The sequence below is a fragment of the Periplaneta americana genome, chromosome 11 (genome assembly GCF_040183065.1).
Source record: "Periplaneta americana isolate PAMFEO1 chromosome 11, P.americana_PAMFEO1_priV1, whole genome shotgun sequence".
NCBI lineage: Eukaryota > Metazoa > Arthropoda > Insecta > Blattodea > Blattidae > Periplaneta > Periplaneta americana.
The window spans coordinates 120,554,683-120,576,860 of record NC_091127.1 but is presented as its reverse complement, the minus strand read 5'-3'; the positions used below and the strand labels follow the sequence as shown (position 1 = coordinate 120,576,860).

The 22,178-nt window shown below is 34.8% G+C and overlaps 1 protein-coding gene across 4 annotated transcripts in view; it reads right to left on the bottom strand.

Moving 5' to 3' along the window:
* Nucleotides 1–749: 749 nt before the first annotated feature.
* LOC138709294 (facilitated trehalose transporter Tret1-like) overlaps nt 750–22,178 on the bottom strand; it is a 44,014-nt gene continuing 22,585 nt past the window's right edge. For all 4 annotated transcript variants that reach the window (XM_069839961.1, XM_069839960.1, XM_069839963.1 and 1 more), the window contains exons 3-6: nt 15,347–15,482; nt 12,556–12,764; nt 9,523–9,795; nt 750–4,062 (exon numbers count right to left, since the gene is read on the bottom strand). In XM_069839961.1, the coding sequence (XP_069696062.1) occupies nt 3,211–4,062; nt 9,523–9,795; nt 12,556–12,764; nt 15,347–15,482 (1,470 nt within the window). In that variant the 3' untranslated portion in view covers nt 750–3,210. The remainder of the gene's footprint in view (nt 4,063–9,522; nt 9,796–12,555; nt 12,765–15,346; nt 15,483–22,178) is intronic.

The window sequence follows — 22,178 nt, the reverse complement described above, 5'->3', positions numbered from 1 at the left end:
AGTTGCCGTCATTAAACAGAAACCAACATGGAGATTTCATTGCAACTAATTAGAAATTCGTCTTTCAGGTATGTAATAAACGATCTTCGCACAAAATAATGTACGATAGGCTACACGAGCGGTATGTTTGTTTTCATGTTCTCGGAAATTAAAAAAGCTCAACTACGTTTCGCTTTTTCAATCTTTTCCTCGACCATGAAAACGTCAACATACCGCTCTTGTAACGTATATTACTATTATTTTACATACACTAACACACTATAGGCAGGGTGCGAATTAAGATTTCTGATGAGGGGGGGGGGATAGAATTCTAGATAGCGAATACCATACATAAAATTATTATTATCCTCATTCGATACGGCTCAACGCTTGGTCGCACTAAGTTGCTTGTCTTGCATCTTGATCGTCATAATAATTATGTCCGTGAACTTTCTTAAGTTATTGATTGTTGTCAGCTTGTCGGTGACGATAATACAGAAATATATATATTTTTTTTTTGCTTACTTTGTACTTTATAAAGTACATATACTCGTATTAAAACAATTACATTTTGTGAGGGGGGATAGAAGTTATCCCTGACAGGGGTGATAATATGACTTTATGAGAGGGAGATAACTTTCCAATAATGGGGGGGGGGATCCTCCCCATCCCCACCGTTAATTCGCACCCTGACTGTAGGCCTATTATTTTTCACACTCTGTCATTAAGTGTTGATATATATAAATTATAGGAGGAGGTAATCACCAAAATAAAATAATATGTTATTTAATCAAATGTATTGCAATTATTAAGAATTCATTGATTACAGCAGCTTATCAATCATGCATAAATAAGTTAACTTCAACTATCAATTAAGTAATACAACACTAAATCCAAGAAACCAATTAAAAAAGAGGGAAAAAAATAACTTTAAATATTTTGTACAACTTGAATTACTATGGAAGATTGAACAAATATTTTACAAAAATATTTCAATTTGAGTGAAGAAAAATGTATACCAATGATTTATTTTTATGTATTTCAGAAGTAGGAATTTGTTCACTTATCTTCATGAAATATTATTTTTGTATAAGTTGTAGTGTTCCGCGAGGTAGAGTTATGCCTTACACTAGCGATACGGAATGAATATTGGATAAAGTCCATATGAGGAAAGGAATTTTCTCCTACAGTAAGTAGCGACATCCGGTTTCGAAAGTCAGCTCTAACGTGTGGGAAGACAATCGTGCTAATTCGTAGTGGACAATGGTCTCGTCGACCTCAGACATACAGTTGAGTAATTCGCCTTTACGCTCTATGGGTTGCAGCGCAACGGGTTGATTTGTATTAATTTTTGTAAATTATTCGAAAAGTAATGGCAACGTAGTTACTGTTTCACACTAAATTTATTTAGGTGACTTTTGACATTACATAATTGAAATATAGTCTCTGCCATGTCAACAATACGTTGCAAAATACTTGGAAGACGGCGGACTCCATCTGCAGTAGCATTTCCGAATATCTCTCTCACTGATCAATTGAAAGTTCTTCGGATGTCAACTCTTGATTGAAAGAGAATGCCTCGCTTCCACTCAACGTGCGAGAGTTCAGTATGGTAGGACTTCTCTCCCACAGGCTTCTTGTAATGCCCTAAAACACTGAGTTGCATGTTTTTCTCTTGCAACTTGGATTTTTATTGTGCACTTTCGTTCCTACCTTTAGGGCTTTATTGTTTGCTACAAATCAGAAAGAACCACTGTATTTACGAAATATGGTTACTTCGAGACTTTCAATATTGAAAATTTATGGAACAATCGCTGCTTTATTACGTAGTACAAGATTTCAGTGGTTAATTAACTATAGGAGCGCTGATTTACAGCATTGTAGGAGAGTAATCATATGTAGCATAGTGAAGTACATTAATGTTTAATGTAATTAATAGGGTTCTAGTCTAAATTGAACCTGATCACAATTTCATGGTTGATTCTATGAGAGTTTAAGTGGAAGAAACGCCCGAAAATCAGTGTTATCTCCTATTACTTTGGTTCTCTACCATTTTTTTTTCTTTCGAAAATGAGTTAATGTTATATTTCATATCTTCATATGATTCTACAACTGCTATAACACTGTTATGCTCCAAAGCCAGACACATCACATGGATTTCTAGGCTGAAAAACAGTATCGGTTGCAAATCCTTGGTTCCTTGCAAACGTTTTTCCTTCATACTGAAAAATTATGTTTTAGTGATGTAACTGATTTTGTAACTAAGAGCCTCATATGTGGATTGTGTCATAATAAAACTTTCTTACACTTACAGTCGACAAACCTGTTGGATATAAAGCGATATGTGTAGACGAATGCACGGACGTCGGCATGGAATCTATTTTAAAAGAAGACACTGGACATGCATGATGTCTCGCACCGAACCGGGACATGAATTGGCCTCTATTCCATCTCTGATGTGGAGAAATTTTAGGAACATTCTAAATATCTCATCACAGGAACGCTCTTGAAGAAAGATTTGGGTTGTAATTTCCCTATTGATTTTTAATAATAGAAGGAATATCGCACAATGGGCATGTTTCTTTTTTTCAGTTTTTGCAGAAGTTTGTTAGTGAGCTGTTCCTTTTTTAGCACCAAAATAGATGATATCGGTCACAGTTCAATCCACATAGTTTGCACTTGCACCTGTCTTCCGGGTCGTGGTACTTCTCTGTCTCCGATGGTGGAATCTATGTACTGCGAATCTAGTCACTGCGTGTCATAAGTCGTATCTGGCTTGTGTCCATTTCCTGTAGACCATCGCGCCTGTGAAGAAGAAATCCGACCATATCTCTTGTTTCTTCTTGTTGAAGTTCTCTGCCACTCCGTCAATTATAAGTTTTCAAGCCACTGTTAATTATTCTATATTTTTAAACTACAGTATAATACCTGTTTTACCTCTGTTCTTTCTCTTACCCAACTGTCACGTAAATATTCAGTTTTGTTTATCTTCATAGCTCTTTTTTCATAAAATTGCTATCTTGGTACTTATCTTGTAATTCATCGTTCGTTAGTAAAATATAATCCTTCGTATTTTGTGTTATCAAGTGGTTTTAACCATTTGTATTACCTTGCTATACCTTCCACTCTTTTTCTCACCTAAATTTGAAGATACAGTCAATATCCTAAACGTCAAAATACGTAGAGGGTTCAACCCAAACCCGTAATTGTTTTTCCCCATTTAAAACTAATCTATGCTCTTCGTACAGTATCTACATCGATTTCCTCTATTTTTCCTTCGTCTTTCTTGTACTTGTTTCTTGTTAACCACATCACATTTGGCTGTCTGAAGTAGTCCTCTATCTGCTGAAGGGTCAAACCCTGTGTCTCTGGCAGGAACACATACACGAACACTGTGCAAACAACACACGATACTCCAAAGAACAGAAAGAGACCGTGGATCTGCATGGTGGCCAACATTGTGGGGTAAAGTTTGACCACTGCTCCCAAAAGGAGATCGTTTATCGTGTAGATGTAACCGCAGGCGAAGCCTCTGACATGCGATGGCTGAGTTTCTCCGATCATAATTGAAGGAAGAGCAAAGAACCCAAAAGACATAGCTCCGGAGTACATTAATATGAGACTGAAAGTCAATTTGGATTCGGTTATCGGGAGAAGTGGTGATCCTGCGTCAAGGTGGCGGAGGAACAGCACTATTCCAAGGCACAGAGCAGCCGCTGACGACAGGGTACCAGAAATAAGGGACAGAGTTCGACGCCCTACCGTGAGCATGAGGAAAGAGGAAATGAAAATTGTGACCACACGGACAACTGATACCAACACTGTGACAGAGTAGTCGTCCAAAATCTCGTAACCAGACTCCCGCGTCTTGGAGATGACATCAACTGTATAATAAGTGAGGATGCCCAACCCGCAAAAGGCTTGCAAGATATTGTATGAGTGAATAATGAGGAAGGGCTTCATGATCCGGGCCACAAACACACCTCGCAGAGTCTGCATGATCTGGATCTTGAAGATTGACGTCTTCTGGTATTGCTCCTTGGGCCTCAGGCGCGTTATAAGATCGTTCAGTTCTTCTTTCACCTGAAAAATGAAACAAATACTGTCAAATTTGCCCATGCGGAAGCAATATTCTGGCAGAAATCTTGGTACAATGGAACTGAGTATAAACACAATTGAAGCCTTTTAAGGCACATCACACATTCAGGAAATACATACTAACTCTGAGGATCTTTCAGGAAGATCGTATGTTGTAGGTTATTATGGCAATATAAATAATACGGAATATATAGGCCTAGTTCAGGAAAGTGATTGCCTGGAAAGACCAAAAAATTGAATTTTTTTAAGAATTATATTCTTCAGGAGAAAAGAGTCAAATATCTGGAACATACTAAAAAGCTAGAACTAGAATTAAAAACTTCGGTTAAAATGGTGTAGCGTGTATGTATTTTTCTGCAGAAGAAAAGTGTCTAATTATCCTAGTCAAATGTCTGGAACATATTAAAAAGTTAGAATTGGAACTACAAAGTTCGGGTAAAATGGTGTATATATGTATGTAATGTATATATGTTATATACATTTTCTTCAGGAGAAAACTGTCTAAATTTCATAGTGAAATATTTGGAACATATTAAAAAGCTATACCTGAAACTATGATATATTTGTATGTGAGAAGTATGATATCAAAGACGCACATACGCCATTTTCATCGAAATGTAGATAAGAATCGATTCTTATAGAATTTTTCGCGCTCTTTCTAAATCTGTGGTCTGTTTATTTTAGAAGCTGTCATTAAATGCTTTTGTGAACATTAAAGTTTTTTGTTACTTTCATAATCGGACACCTCCATACATAATATCTTTCAAATGCGGACATGACCGTTTCAGCCAATCAGATTACTGGAATTGGCTTAAAACTGTCATGGCGATCAGTTAATGTTCACATTCTGACATTTCTGATGAGTTTAGATATATTTTTTTAGCGATTACGTCCTCTTTTATTTCGAAATTTCATTTAAATATAAGGATTTTGGGGCGCAATAAGTTGAAGAGTATACCAGAACTGACCAGAAAATGTAAATTTAATCCTTAACAATGGAAACGTACTAAAGAAAAACGATTGGAAATGAATCCTTCACCAATTGAAATAGGGATCAAAGTAAATCCAGAGAAACCTGCGGGTATTTAGAAGTTACTAAGTAAACATTTCAGAATTGAGTGCAAGGAATAACCCTGTCTTCAGTGGTACAGTGGTGCAATCCAGAGTTCTGATAAAAATGTAGATATTCATAATGAATGAGATTGTTTTAAAAACCCTTTAAATGAACCACAAATTATCTGTGCAAGATTTTAGTATAATAAAAACCACAAGGGTAGCTTCCCTTCAGTAAGGGTTGCCAAAAGACACAACATACTAAACAAATAGAAATGAAAATAAACATTTGTGTTATCAGTATTTGTGATTATTATTTTCAAATGGAAGCTACCCTTGCGAAAGTACATTTATTCAATAATTATTAGTAATCAGATAGAATATAAAGAAATTTAGGTGTACAGGTGATTACGTAAATTCTGAACAGAATATTTCATTACATCTATAGCAATAATTTTCAAAATTTTTAAAGGAATTCCAAAAGACTTAAAACATTCAATTGAGAATTTTGGAATTGTTCCCCTTGCTCCGAACAATAGGCCAAATACTTCAATCTGTCCTTGTATTGAATTGTAGGATCATAGATGGTTTTCTTTTCTTCATGTACTGCTATGGGTTGTTCAACTGCAGTTCCAAAGCGCCCGGTGGGATCGATGATAATTGCTCTGTCATTTCCTCTATCAATGGCAATGATGTCAACTCGGCGAGAACTTCCATCTTTTGCAAGACAGTGGACGTCTTGGTGTACCTCATAGAAGGAAGATTTCTAGCATTAAGTTCTCGTATTGCATGGTGTCTAGTATTCCGGACGAGAGTGAAAAGTGAAAGTGATATTATTATGAGAATTGAATAGAACTATGAATAGCAATCTAAATTTAATTTTTCTACGTTCTAGGGGCCTACAGTTAAATATTAATGTAAGAATAAAATTATAACTCCGATAGGAATTTCTTATCATTATCCTGGGTTGTATGTTTCAAAATGGACACTTGCATTTTCCTTTAATTAAAAAGCGGACAAAAGTCATCTTAGTTTCAAAAGTGGACAGTGTCCTTTTTATGTACGTTTTAAAGTGCTTGAAACTAATTTTAAGTGACGACGTGAATAATGTTGTTAATAAAGTACCAATATGACATACAAAAATGTTCGTACCATATACTACTTGTTAACATAATGAAACAACGGTATGGCTCTACTGGCAAATAATGAAAATGGCTCTTGTCCATATTTGATACTAGGCTCTTCATATAATATATATATATATATATATATATATATATATATATGGTTTTTTTCTACTTATAAGTCATGGTGAACACACTCTTTGAAAAATATTCAGTAGATGTAAGAAAGAGAAAAATCACAGAAATGAATATAAATGTGTATTATTTCAATGAAATGTAAAGTAATTTGGACTTTTTCTTTTTTTCTTTCATTCTTTCATATTCTATCGAGTTTTCACTCATTTCATTTGACAGATTGGAATAAACTGATGGGGATCCTAAAGAAAATTGGTATGGATTGGCAAGAGAGGAGACTGTTCGGTAATCTTTAGGCTTATACGTAACGAGTCAAAGTCAGGATAGGAGAAGAAATGTCAGAAGGAAGTGAAATAGGGCGAGGAGTACGACAAGGATGCCATTTTTCACCTATCCTGTTCGCATCTACTTGGAGTATTTAGTGAAGAACTGTTTTCAGAACATGGGAGTAGTGATAGTAGGAGGAAGAAGAATAAAGTGCATACAATTTGCTGATGTTATGGTATTGTTAGCAGAAGAGGAGACAATATTAAGGGATATGTTACTGTGACAGCTGTGAGTAGTATGGGATGAAGATAATAATGCAAACAAGACGAAGACCATGGTCGTAGGAAAAAAAGTAAAGAAGGTAATCTTGCGGATTCTAAATGAGGCAGTAGAACAAGTGGACAGCTTCAAATACTTGGGGTGTACTATAAGCAGTAACATGAGCTGCTGCCAGGAAGTCAAAAGTAGGTTAGCAATGGCAAAGGAAGCTTTTAATAGAAAAAGGAGCATCTTCTGCGGACATCTTGAAAAAGAACTAAGGAAGAGACTAGTGAAGTGCTGTGTGTGGAGTGTAGTATTGTATAGGGCAGAAACATGAACATTACGATGAAGTGAAGAGAAACGACTAGAAGCATTTGAAATGTGGATATGTAGAAGAATGGAGCGTGTGAAATGGACAGACAGAATAAGAAACGAAGCTGTGTTGGAACAGTGGGTGAAGGAAGAATAATGTTAAAACTGATGAGGAAGAGAAAAAGGAAATGGCTACTGAAGCTGGAAGGAATGGTGAAAGACAGAAGAGTTCGGGGCAGAAGAAGATTTGGAATAATAGACGGCATTAAGTTATATGGGTCATATGCGGAGACTAAGAGGGAGACAGAAACTAGGAAAGACTGGAGAATGCTGGGTTTGCAGTGAAATACTTGGCCTTGGGCAGAACACTATGAATTAATTAGGCCTATTCATTTTTTTATCTTGAATTATACTTGATTAAGAGTCTTGATAACGATGGTGGTTGTAGTGGTCCTGGTGATTATTATGATATATTTTCGGTCTTACTTGTTAGTACATTTTTCCGGAGCCCATGATTATAACGATTACAATTTTATGTATTTTAATAACTCTCCTATGATGATAACGATGATGATGGAGTGGATGATGATGATGATGATGATGATGATGATGATGATGATGATGACGACGATGAAGATGGTAAAGCATCTGTCTGCAGAAGTGAAACACTGTGGCTTTTCAACCAACATTAAAATTTCACAAGCAACGGAAATACCTGGTCAATAGACAGTATGACGCAGTTTCACCTTTTAAGACAACACCGGAAGAACTAAAGATAAGAAATGCCGTACACTCATTCTGTGTTGAAGGAGAATAAATTTCAGTTTTCCTTTCTGGTGTCGAATCCGGGTTCTATGGCTTTGTAGCTACGAACGCGATGGCTTGATTTATAGCGGAGATCTACAATGTACAGAGTGATTCACGAGGATTTACCGTCCTTTACGGAGGTTATATTTTGTTAAAAAATGTCATATAAGTATAGTTCCCATTCTCATTATTTTCAGAGTCACACTAATTTAAAATTGTTTGTAAAATAAGTTTTTTCTTTAGTTTGAAGGCCAAGAATAATACAAATAGAGAATGAACCATTCAGAAGTATCATTTCTTTAGTTGGCAAGCATTATGAAGCTAAAAATGTGCTGTCTGCTTCGTACAGACATCTTTTTCTATTTTTAACTAGAAAATTACATTCTTCTTACGCACATATCACAACAATTATTACAAACCACATCACTTCCATCGACTTAATTATTTGCAGTTCAATTTTGCATCCTAATTTACAGTCTTGGAAAGTTTACAACACATTTTAAAAAACGTCGCCGTCCGCTTCAATACACTTGGCCGCACGCTTGTGAACGGCACTCTTAGCTCTACATAACTGCATACGCCTATCTTTAATTTCCGTATCGCTCGCGCTGGCTGCTTGCTGACTGCACGCTGACCAAGATCACGCGTTCACAGCAATGCGTTTCAATAACAAAACGTAACTCTGTAAATATTGAGAATAGGACCCATGTTTAAGTGACTTTTTTGCTCAGAATGTCTTCGGAAATAAGCTCCGTAAAAGACGGTAGATCCTCGTGAATCACCTGTATATACGCGGTTTTTGCATTTTATATTGTTCTTTTATTTGGTGTCGCCTTACACCTTTATGATAATGTATTGTAATGGATTTTATTTTTTATCTTTGTTACTGTGAAGCTAACATACATCGGCAATTATTACTTGTATTTGATAGATGTTTAGTTTATAATACTACTATTGTTTTTTTTTTTCCTATATTTTTAAGTGTCCTAGCATCTATACCTGCTTTCACTTCTTTGTAATAATTTTACAAAAGACAGCATTAGAATATGACTGATATGAAAACTCTGTAACGTAGTGCATTTCAAATCTTACATGTGAAATTTAGTGTCACTCATGTCACTTCGTTCCAAAAACGCGTTTTCTCGTAGGGTAAAGTTGCCTAATTCCGTGATACGTTTTTTTCACCGAATGTCACGGGATTCGGTATCTAGCTAGGGAGTTCAGCGATTCTCAAAAGTAAGCGAAAGATGCACTCTTTCGAGAAAGATGTCTGGCGCTATGGTCGAACGGCAAAGCTTTGACTGGCATTCAATTTTAAAAAAATATCACGGGATTAGGGGTATCACGGAAATAGGCAACTTTACCCTACCTTTTACAATTCCTCTTCCCATCTCCCTCTCATTAATTAATTAACTCTTTCATTAATTCCCGAATTCTACATGAACCAGCTCTCGCAGGAGCCAGATGAGCGGCCTGAATCACTTACCTGCATGTCCTTCTCCGGACCCCAAAGCCACTGCAAAGATTTCTCCGCCTCCTCCAGACGGTTCTTGCGCACGAACCAGGTGGGTGACTCGACCACAAAGCAGAAGGAGATGACGATGAGGACCGATTGCAGAACCGCCATGGCGGAAGCGACGCGCCAGTGTACCAGCGCACCCAGACTGGAGATAACCATGATGCCTATGGAAACGCACGTGAACATGCTGCACACGATGAAACCTCGGAATGTGGGATTCGCCAGCTCGTCCACAAACACCTGTAAACACAAAGCTTGCGGTCACGTTGGATAAGAAGTATAGTTTGTTGCCGTTCTATAACAATGTATGGTTAAATAATAATAATAATAATAATAATAATAATAATAATAATAATAATAATAATAATAATAATAATAATAATAATAATAATAATAATAATTTATTGATTTATTTATTTGTAGGCCTACTGGTGGATTAAGGGGTTAGGTACAGCTCACAACAATAATTTTTTGGAAATATTCAACATTTTTTCCTCTATTACTTTATCTTGTACAATAATGAAATTAAGTATGTGTAAAACACTGTCCTTCTGTTATATAAAAAAGAAAATATTTTTACGATTTAAAAAAATTATTTACATTTTTGTTTTTTTGTTTTTTTTTTTTCGAAATTTAGTTCACTGTGCAGTGATGATGCGTTTTCCACATAACTCAAAAACTATCCAACATTCGGTAATGAACGTTTTAGTGTGTATTTATGCGTATCATATCTACAATATGATGCAAGATCACATCTCTATCTTTGATAGATTGTCTGATAAAAATAATAAATTCATTTTCTAAAATGGTAAAATATCAGTTTTTCTCTATTAAACAAAATAAAAACTATATATTATTTATTAAGGAATGTAGTTGAAAGAGCATGATATTGTAAATATATGTTTCAGCAATAAAATAAGAGAGAGAACTTGAAAAAGTCAACAAGTTTTTGAGTTATGAGGGAAGAATATATTTATTATTTTTAAATCGTAAAAATAGTTTTCTCATATAGCAGAAGGACAGTGTTTTATACATACCAATTTTCATTATTGTACATGGTATACAGTACAGTAATGGAGGAAAAAAAAGTTGAATATTTCCAAAAATTTTACTGCTGTACGTAGGCTGTACCTTAAGGCCAAAGCGCCTTTTCTTATACTCTACCAAGTTATGAAATACACAATTAATGAAATTAAATGAAAGGTGAAGAGAATAAAAATACTAACATATTACAAAATGATAACAAAGTTAATACAGTACAAAAAGTTAAATTAGAATCTTTCGATTAGAGTAACTCAATTAGTACTTACATATAGTTAAGATGGAAAACTAAGAACGCAGCAAATGCAATGTAATAAACTAATATAAAAGCCAAAATAAAAAAAAAACTATCATAATAAAATAATCTGGTGATCAAGAGGGTAGAGTAATGGTGAAATTTATAAAACTGTGACATGGAAAAGGGCTTATAACTGAAGGGAATCCGCATTGAAGAAATGCAGTGTTAACATTTATAAACTTGATAATTTCCGACAGTTTCGGATATGCTGTGTTAGAGAGTGCCAAAGATGAACTGCAGAAACGGTGAAAGATAAAGAGTAGAAGGATGTTCTATGTTTAGGAATAGAGAGTGAGATATGGTGTTGTGAACGAGTATTTATAGCGTAGTATGAGTACAAATTTTGAAGACTAGAATCCAAATAGCTCGGGTTAGAGTACTGAAGAATGTGATGGAATTTGTTGTGAACAAAGCAGACTTTTCAGAGGGTTTTACTCGGGCTACTTCCGTTTCCCTCTATTATTTCACCAATACTCTCCATCTACTATCCGAAATTGTAAAAATGGGTTGATGTTAAGTCTTGGGAATAGTATGGGTTTCTGAGTTTGATATAAGAAGAGCCTCTGGGGCTCATGAAGCTATTCGTATGCGGACGGAATTTGGCTCTACATTCCTAACTTCTGCATTTTTTATCTCTTATTTTTGTTAAATACTTTCTCCTAATCCATAAGTCCTTCTTATTTGTAATGCATAGTTATATTTAAATTTGTTTTCATCTGTTGTTTATAGAATATTAAAAATAAATAATCATAAATAGGGCTACAATTTTGATGAAATTGTGTCTTTTTTCTAGTAAGCCAGAAACATTGCTGCTTTAGTATTTGTATGTTATGTGATAAACTGAGTGTTTTAAAACATATTTGTTAGGGCATTCTTTTGCATTTTTTACCTCCTACAACTCATAAGAGCATTTTTTGTTTTATTCGGTCATTTTTGGGGTATTTTCGTTTAATTTTGGCCATAAATCCCCATTATTAATGTAAAATATTATTTATTTCCTTTGATATTTTCTCTACATATTTTTTCAACTAATACCCATTATTTTGTATATTATTTTAATCGCTTTTCTACACAAATATTGCATTCTAACATACTACACATTCATGTAATGCATCAGTCCAACCACTCCTTTAATATAGACTCCTCTATACCTGCTAATTCCGGAAAAGAGTGGCCTTGTAGTGGACTACATGGAGCTACATCAGGTAAAATAATTAATTAAAGTGTACTGCTTAGAAAAAGTATGTAAAATTAAATAAACTTGAATGTTGGTACTAGAATTTAATTTAATTACTAGTCTAAATAGGCCTATTAATGTTCCTACTAAGCCAATTATGTAAGATCAGTTTTTAGGGCATTTTAAGGGTATTTTTGAAAGATTTTTAGTTCATAAGCGCATTGTTTTTAGAACATTTTTTCATGATTTATAGGTCATCAAAATCCTAGCCCTAATCATAAACATATTTTAAATTGTGCAGTTACAGTATATCAGTAGTGACGCCTACATCTATTGGGCTTTTGGGTTTCTCTATCGTCATCATTGTGAGAATGACTAACTTGTTTCTCGTTCCAAATGCCGTCACCCATCACCCTTTAATGCAAAGGAACTTAATTCCCTTATAGTGCGTGTCAATTTCAAAGATGTCCGCATTTTGTCTCACCGTAACGCAGGTGGCGATGCAACTGCGGGAAAAGCCCTCGATGACGCGTCCCGTGATGATCATGGCCGCGTTCTCTGCAAACGTAATGAGCAGCCAGCCCACGATCATCCCCAAGTTGCCAACCATGTTGATCTTCTTGCGCCCCCAGATATCCATGGACACGCCTCCCAGCAGGCAGCCCACTGGACTCGCGATGGCATAGACGCTTGCTGCAAAAGAAGACGGATTTGTTTGATTAGGCCCATCCTGCAGGAAGCTGTTATGCAACACGCATATTCCGAGTAAGTCGATTTCCCTTTGTTTCTTGTTCCACCTTTGCTTCATCGGCTCTGAGCCTCTGAAATGCCTCCACCTTCCTCATTCATTAATCCGATTGCAGAGAATAGTCGAGTGGTTGACAATAGAACAGAGTAACGATGCCACAGTGAGGTTGAAACTTTGGCTCATGTCTTGGGTTCATGCCCATTTGGCGAAATTCTTCGTAACAGCAGGTATCACAAGATCAGATCTGTAAACGCAACATACCTTAAGTCCAATGGCTACCGTAGAAGAGGGTAAAGTCGATCAAAATTTTGCAATTTTTTATGATATTGAGGTTATGCAATGGAGCGAAGTTCCTCAGAAAATGGCATTTTGTCGTCATATCCTTCACTTATGAAGACACGTTACAAAAATTGAATTACAATCTATAAAAAACTGTTTTTTTATTTGACTTGTGATCGAAGTTACCTGCTTAAATAGGGTAAAGTCGATCACCATTGAATTTTTAGTTTAAGATCGATTTTAAAATATTGCGGAGTAAAGCCGATCACTGTTTATGTTTTTAAAAAACAAATTAAGTGTATTACATATATTTTATTTGTTATAAGGGGTGTAAAAACAATAATAATCTTCAATATATGCCTATAGCATCATATAGTGTATCTTTTGTTACTGTGATCATACTATTCGATACAATTAGGCCTATAGGTCTCCACTGTACAATCGTGACTATGATTGCCAACTTATAAAACATGAAAACACATTTTAATACTTCACATACCAACAAAAAAGATTTAAGAATTCAAAATTTACATTGAAATACTACCCTTCAATTATAATCTAAAATGCAATTCAACATTGCTTAGGTTTATATCAGATGTTATTTGAAATCTTTCCCTCCTCATGTCACTTTAGAAATTACATTGTTCCCATAGTCAGGTACAGAGGGGTATACAAAATATGTTCCTTTGGCAGTGCTTTTCTTACGCAAGATATTCACCATAATTTCGTCTTCCTCTTTCCCCACTAACCCATCAATATAAGCTATACTATGACACTTTTCTGTTTATAAGTGTTAGTTGGAGGTATTTCGGTGAACAATTTATTCTTCCTGCTGGTCCTATCTGTTCCGAGTAGATCGATGGCATGATCGACTTAACCCTACAAAGGTACAAGTTTTCTTAAAATAATAAGTTTCAATACTAACATTTACGAACTGCAAAACTATTATTTCAGGATACAATATCAACGAAAAATACTTACGTATACTTCCTGTCTCCTTTCACTGCTGACTATAATTTAGAGTTTGTAAGACTTTGTTTTCATTTAAGAGAAAAAGTTGAGAATAACAATTTTCACTTCAACGGTAATTACACAGTGTTCCCATTGTTGGCATTCGCAGACTTTTTGTTGTCCCTCTCGCTTAGTCAGCATAACAAAATTTTAACAAGTAACTGAGAAAATATATAATTTTCAATAAAAATCGCAAATGATCGATTTTACACCCACTGATTGACTTTACCCACTTCTACGGTACACTACCTATGAAGAAGTCCATGGAATAGCGGATATTGGAAGTCTTCGGCGTATTGATATTATAACATTTAAACCTGGAGAGACATAAGGTTATATTCTGGATCCGACTGTCAGATTTGAGACACATCAGAATCAACCCGAGGAGGTTAATCTAGAGAAAAGGACAATTTATGAACCAACTATCCCTTATTACAAAACATCATATAAACTCAGGGATACAGAAGTCGTCGGATTAATGGTGGGCGCTAGAGGGACCATAACAAAACGATTCGTCTCATTCTGTCATAAATTTGGAGTGCCAACAACAACAATTAAGGATATTTCTATGATAGCTTTGAAGGGTTCTCTGCAGATTTTACGGCGACACTTGTACTTCAATTCAAATTACAGTTGAATTTTCTCATTCTATTTTTTATCTGTTTTTTATTTTACTGCAAATTTTCATTATTGTAAAATATTAACTATTGTAAATTTCAGTTAATTATAAACAAATTTCTTGTAAAACATTTTTAATGTCACATCTTAAATGTTACTATTTAACATTCTTTGTCTTTGGCAACCTCACCAAGTTGAGGAAGATTAAAAATAAATAAATAAAAGGGCCGTCTTTTTCATAGACTAACATAGACGCGTGTGTGGTACCTAAGAGGTTACGTCCATTTTCGGCTTTCCCCTTCAAAATTTTCTAGAACTCCTTGAGTGGAGCAGCGTAAACAGGAGTGAGACTAGTGGCCAACAGGCTTGGAGATCACATATTTAGTTTCTTACAGCCCCGAACCCCTTGCAAGGGCGCGTTTGCGTATCTTTTAAATTTGTCCTCCAAATTCTCCTCTTTCAATTCATTTCAATAGACTAACACATTTTAAACGAATACGGTACGTTACAAAAAAAATAGATTTGAATGACGGTGGTAATCATTGCATAGTAAGAAATGTTACTAAAGTACTCAATGGCATAAGTCGAAATATGTATTTTAGAATTAGTATAAGTATACCAATCCATGATCCGGTATTTTCATCGATGACGAGGGAGCTGTTGGCGGACTGCAGATGAGGCAGTAGCACTGCAGAGTGGCCGGCCGACATGCCGTACGACATCCCAACGAGGCAGCACGAAACCGAGAGGAGCACCTGCAAATGCGAATCAAATCTTATATCTTGTGTGACTTCACATTTTGCGGTTTAGTTTGTTATATGCAGATCTAAATTCCACAGCTATATTGTAATTTTAACTCTCATACGTTATGAATGTACAGTGCGATCGAGAAGTCTCTCCGCAGTGCTTATATGGCCCGTGGCGGGAAGAAGTCCAGAGAATTCAAGTGGCAGCACTGGCCGCTATGCGTATGATGGACTGGGGGTGTGAGGTAGTCCAACCGGAATGAATGGGGAGTGCCAACTTTCTACAGAGTTACTAGAATTTACGAAGCTCCGGAGGGACATTTCGATCGCACTGTACTTACATGTTCACTTCCAGGAATGTTTTCCGAGGACAGGAAAGTTTGTGTACTATACAAAGTATAACTTACTGAATGCTCTATTTCTATTGCACTGAAACGCATAAGTAGCAGAAGAATAGGTTCTCAATCTTTGAGGGACCGCGGCCCGGGAAATTCTTTTTCCATAACATGAAGGCCCTGTCCCAACATATTTACTCGTGAAACCTTTCTAATTGTTTTTAAAGTTCGTACATTAACTAACATAAGTATGAATAATTAACTCTTAAATTCGGAAAGTATCCTATAGGATACAACAGGTTATTAGTTTATATGCTATAATTTTAATAGAACAATACAAAAAAATTAGTAGAGAAATTAAAATTTCACAATACTATAATATTGTACAACACATAACATATGGACATTGTGATAGTTGTTTTCTTTACAGTCCGACACGGTTTAATAAACTAGTGTGAGAAATGAGGTTTGTCCAATTTAAGAGTTAAGAATTGCGTAATCTTGAATCTTAAAGCCTATTGGTGCACTATAAAAATGGTGTGATGTGTTGACAAATAATTAAATTGATTATTAATTACGTGGTTAGTGAATTTTTTAGCATAGGCCTATTGTAGTTTCCTCAATCCAATATTAGTAATTAATCTATGATAATTTTAATTGACACATCCCTTTCTGACCACCAAAAACTTATAAAATTTATAACAGTGTTCATTGTATTATTAATTATATTGGTTTTAAAAATAAATGTTGTTGGGAAGAATGATTAAGCACTGCAATTCACCACAAAAATCAGCTGAGCAAGCAACAGAAGAATGTCAACATGGCGGCGAAACACTTATCACACACACACACACACACACACACACACACACACACACACACACATATACACAAACGTCAAATGTTTTTTAAATGCAATGTTGGTCTGTAATCTATACTAATAATAAATCTGTAGCCGAAATTTTTCTGGTAATTTTCGACTTTCCAAAAATAATTGGTCCCAACATATATAATTAACCACCCTGAAACCTAAAATCGCATTTTTGAAATTTTTGTTTGCATGTCTGTCTGTATGTTTGTTACCTTTTCACGCGATAATGGCTGAACCGATTTATATGAAAATTGGAATATAAATTAAGTTCGTTGTAACTTAGATTTTAGGCTATATGACATTCAAAATACTTTATTTAAAAGGGGGGTTATAAGTGGGCGTGAATTAAATAAATCGAAATATCTCGCTTATTATTGATTTTTATGAAAAATATTACATAACAAACGTTTCTTTAAAAATCATTTCCGATAAGTTTTATTCTTTACAAAATTTTGATAGGACTGATATTTAATGAGATAAATGAGTTTTAAAATTAAAATGACGCCATCTGAGAAGGTGCAATGAAATAACAAATGACTTCGTCTATAAGAGGCCTGGACAACAACAATCGAAAAAGGGGCCTTGGACAGCAACAATCGAAAGCTATGAAACTTAGCCTACAGACAATGTTTCTGTGTTTGTATGAAGTAATATCGGAAGCTAAATTAACCGATTTGTATAATTAATTATTATTTCAACATTGGAAAGTGTAGTTTCTCTAGATGGACATACTGCTATAATGTTATTACAGTAACTTCTTAGTAAATCGAGGACAGGTAAGATTAAAATAACTTCCTATGCACAGAAAATTTGATAGGCTTTTGTACATTCGTTTTCTGTATTTCTTAAAATAATATTTATGTACACACTCATTTTAATCTCAGAGAATTAGCGAACAACGAGAGTGTATTGATTTAGTATGCAGTAATAGTACGTTAGCTTAGCAATCCATTATTTTACAATTCAAATTTTAACTATGCTCAATCGAATCGTGTTAAAATACATAAAATAGACTATATATGCAATAAATGCAATGCAAAAAAAATTGGGTAATGAGCCAAGCAGATTATGTTGCGCTGTTGTAAAAGTTGTTGCTTCTGAGATTCAAGAGTCCTCACAACAAATTAAAAACTTTCTTATCGGAATACATCCGTTATCAACGCACTTTTTATATAATGTAATATAATATAATATAATATAATATAATATAATATAATATAATATAATATAATATACTGTAATATAATATAATATAATATATACTAATAATAAATATGTAGCCGAAAATTTTCAGGTAATTTTCCCTTTTCCAAAAATAATTGGTGTTAACATGTATAATTATTCATCCTGAGACCGAAAATCGCTTTTTTGACATTTTTGTTTGTATGTCTGTCTGTCTGGATGTTTGTTACCTTTTCACGCGATAATGACTGAACGAATTTCGATGAAAATTGAAATATAAATTAAGTTCGTTGTAATTTAGATTTTAGGCTATATGGCATTCAAAATACTTCATTTAACGGGGCCTGAATTAAATCGAAATATCTCGCTTATTATTGCTTTTTGTGAAAAATGTTACATATCAAAAGTTTCTTTAAAAATGATTTCCGATAAGTTTTATTCTATGCAAAATTTGGTAGGTCTGATAGACTTTTAAAATAACAATACAGTACCTTTTCACCGCCGCCTCAGATTGTAGCGTTATTGTTCCTGCAGTAATTCCCATGTGCAAAATATAAATTTTTTGAGTAGGAAGAAAAAACACATTTATTCATTCCATGGCAATGGTACATTATAAGATTGTGAATTCTTACATTTTCGAAAGAAAGAAATATAATTACATATCACTGTTTGTGCTGTATCACTATTTAAGTTATTTGAAGGTTTCAGAACCATAGTGGGCCAAGCGCCATTTACTGAAGACGTAGGAAACAAGGGTTAAAATTAAGTTATTACCATAATTCAATGGAAACATATAGCAAGTAATATAAAGTTTACACATTAAAACTAAATGATATGTCAATCTTCATTAAACTTTAGTTGCGTGTAATAACAAATAAGAAACATTTTAAAGGAATTGTCATTGCACCAAATGAGTGCTCCTGGACCAAAATGATCGCAATTTAATTATTTAAATACAATTTCAAATAAGTAACATATTAAACGATTTATCCTTCTATCAAACACGAATGTTCCCTGGATCAAACGTCCTATTTTAATTATGTAATTATTTTATATTTATTTGTAACAGGTGCAGCGGAGCGCCCGGGTACGGCTAGTTTTATGTATAAAAATGTATGAATCTCCTAATTTTAGCACTATTTTCAACACTAATTACTATTATGAATTAAAAACTTACACATTAACACAGTATTACCACAGTCTAGTATATACAGTCACGATGCTAAATACATAGGGAATATGCATCCATAGATAGTTGCTAACCACTAGGATCACTACTATCGCCTCATTACAGACAATGCGAAATAGTACCGGACAGCCTATTGTTCCTAGTACCCTCATCAACTCAAGCTTCGTGACTGTATATATTAAACTGTGGTATTACTTATAATTTATTTAAAAAGTTAACCTTAGTGCTTAATATAGGCTATTTTATTTTTATTACACTTGAGAACTTTTAAGGTCTTAGCTAGGCTAGCGACACTTGTCGCTGTCTTCTCCCTGTTAGCTTCTAAAATGCTAGGATGAATTGAAATGATAGCCAAACGGAGACAGTCATAAAGTTTCAGTAGATATGTAGTTCCTCTACTTCTTTTTCAGCACGGTCATGGAAGAAAATGCAGTTCGACAAATATATATGGTTGAAAAATATGTTGTAAGGTTTGTAAGTCTAAAAAGATTTCCAATCATTAAAATATAAGTGGCTTGGTCACTGATATTTCGTCGTTGTTCCCGCAATAACTTCTATGTGACATATTTATCGTTTTTTAGTTTTTTGCTCTATTAAATAACTTAAATAGTGATACAGCAGATAATAAAATCTCCTATAACTAATTACGTTTCTTTGTTTCGAAAATGTAAGAATTCACAATCCCCTATGTACGGCTGCCATAGAATGAGTAAATGTGGTTTTCCTTCCTACTGAAAAATTTGATTTTTTTTTTTTGTTGCAGGAAGAACAATGATTTGCTGCACAGATGTTATTTAATCCTTCTTCTTCTTCTTCTTCTTCTTCTTCTTCTTCCTCTTTTCTATAGGCATAAGCCTGTTTATTTACACACACTATGTCAATGATGATTACTTCTCATTCCATCTCTTGAGAGGTCTGCCCACTTTTCTTTTTCCTCTAAGACAGGTTCTTTGCTGCCTTGATAAGTCTCACGTCGTCAGCTCTATCCACATGGGAGCTCCATTCCCTTTTTCTCGTTGTAATAAATGTTTCAACATCTGTAATATTGCATTCCTCCCTCACATCTTGGTTCCTAATTCTGTCAAATCTTGTTTTACTTACTATGGCTCTTAAAGTATTCATTTCTGAGATTCTCATGAGCTGTTTCGTTTGGCTAGTATTTGCTCTTGTTTCCGCGCCATATGCCATTATTGGTCGCACACATGTTTTATAGCTTTTACTTTACTTTCTGCGTTTAAATAGGGTAAACATTGGTAATTTCGTGATAATTTCATGAAAACTAATTTCAAATGCAAATGTGTAAATATATACTTATTCAGCGTTGTTCATCTAAAAGACGATAACTTGCTGTACAAATCTGGAGACATAAAAGATTGAATGCGTTCTTGAATATGTGCTAAAAACCACTTTTACAACTTAAGCTGAAAGGTTGGTTATTTCGTGATAACCTTGGTAATTTCGTGATATTGCATTGATAATTTCGTGAGAGGTAGAAGAATTGTGGAAAAATTCATTAAAATCAAATGAAATTCTCATTTATTGTTACAAGACTTCAAACATAGCAAGAAAACAAAGAAATACATATCAACACATAATACGAATGAAATCAAAGTAAAAATTGAAATTGAAAAGGGATCTTCTTTGCCCTGAAAGGGTGAACACTTTTATTACGGACTTTACTATAGCCTATATTACTAGGGTAACTCCAAAAGTAATGCATAACGTTTGTTTAAAAATTATATTTTTATCCTATGGCTTTGCTATTTTCACAGAATGTAGATGCATCCTTAAGGATCAAAATGTCACTTTTCCACATAATCCCTGTCCCTTTCAACTGCCTTACGTAACCTAGGAACGAGGGCCTGTAAACCAGCATGGTAAAAGTCTGGACCAACACGTCTGAGCCACTCTTTAGCAGCGTGCACAAGGGAGTCATCTTCTAACCTCGTTCCGCGAAGGGATCCTTCAGTTTGCCAAAGAGATGGTAATCGCACGGTGCCGTTCAGTTCAGGACTGTAAGACGGATGTTTCAATGTTGTCTATCCGAATTTTCTGATCTGGTCTGTGGTCTTGTGACTGACGTATGGCTGTGCGTTGTCGTGCAATAGCAGAACATCCTGCTTCTCCCGATGTCGTCGAACACGACTCAGTCGAATTTGAAGTTTCTTGAGAGTTGCAACATACTCGTCACAATTAATGGTGGTTCCGTGTGGCATGATGTCCACAAGCAAGAGTCCTTCTGAATCGAAAAACATAGTAGCCATAACGTTTCCTGCCGAAGGTGTACTTTTGAATTTTTATTTCTTTGGTGAATTTGCATGATGCCACTCCATTGTCTGCCTCTGTCTCCGGTCCAAAATGGTTGAGCCATGTTCCATCTTCTGTCACAATTCTTGCAAGTAGGTCATCTAGCACTTATCATTGACACTTAGCTTGATAACAAATCAAACATAAGCTACACTGAACCCATTGCGTCTCCGTTTTCTTTTTTGTTATCACATCTTGTCTTCAGATTTCTAAAATTCCTATTGTAGTACATTTTATACTATTTTATAAATTGTAACACTTAATGCTCAACAAAATTTCGCCTCAAACAGCTAAGATTTCTATGAGTAAAGCTAAGCCTATATGGCGACTACAGATGTATCTAAAATTCCAAAAACATTTCCTAAAATTTTATGAAGATACAATAAATTTTTGTACCAAATATCATATGATTACCCTTAGTAATAAGCCTGTAATGTAATTACAAACATCCACAAAATTTGTATGCCTGAGAAGTCGACGCAAACTTGCTCTCTCCAAACATAAAAGCTCACTGAAGCAACTACAATAGTCACAAAAAGCTTAGCTGTATGTTTCTGTAAACTGGACAACATATGCAATCCCTTGGCGGAAATTTGGATCTCGTAACACCATTGGTTAGTTCACAAAAGAGCAAAGAAAAAATATCACGAAATAACCACTGCCACGAAATTACCAATGTTTACCCTATTTGTTTTTCCATATGACATCTCGAAAGTATCCCGATATTCTCGATGCTTTAAAAACCTGAGTTCTTACTTCATCAATCAATCTACGAGAACTAGAAATGTGTATCCCAAGACATTTAAAATCCATAACTTGAT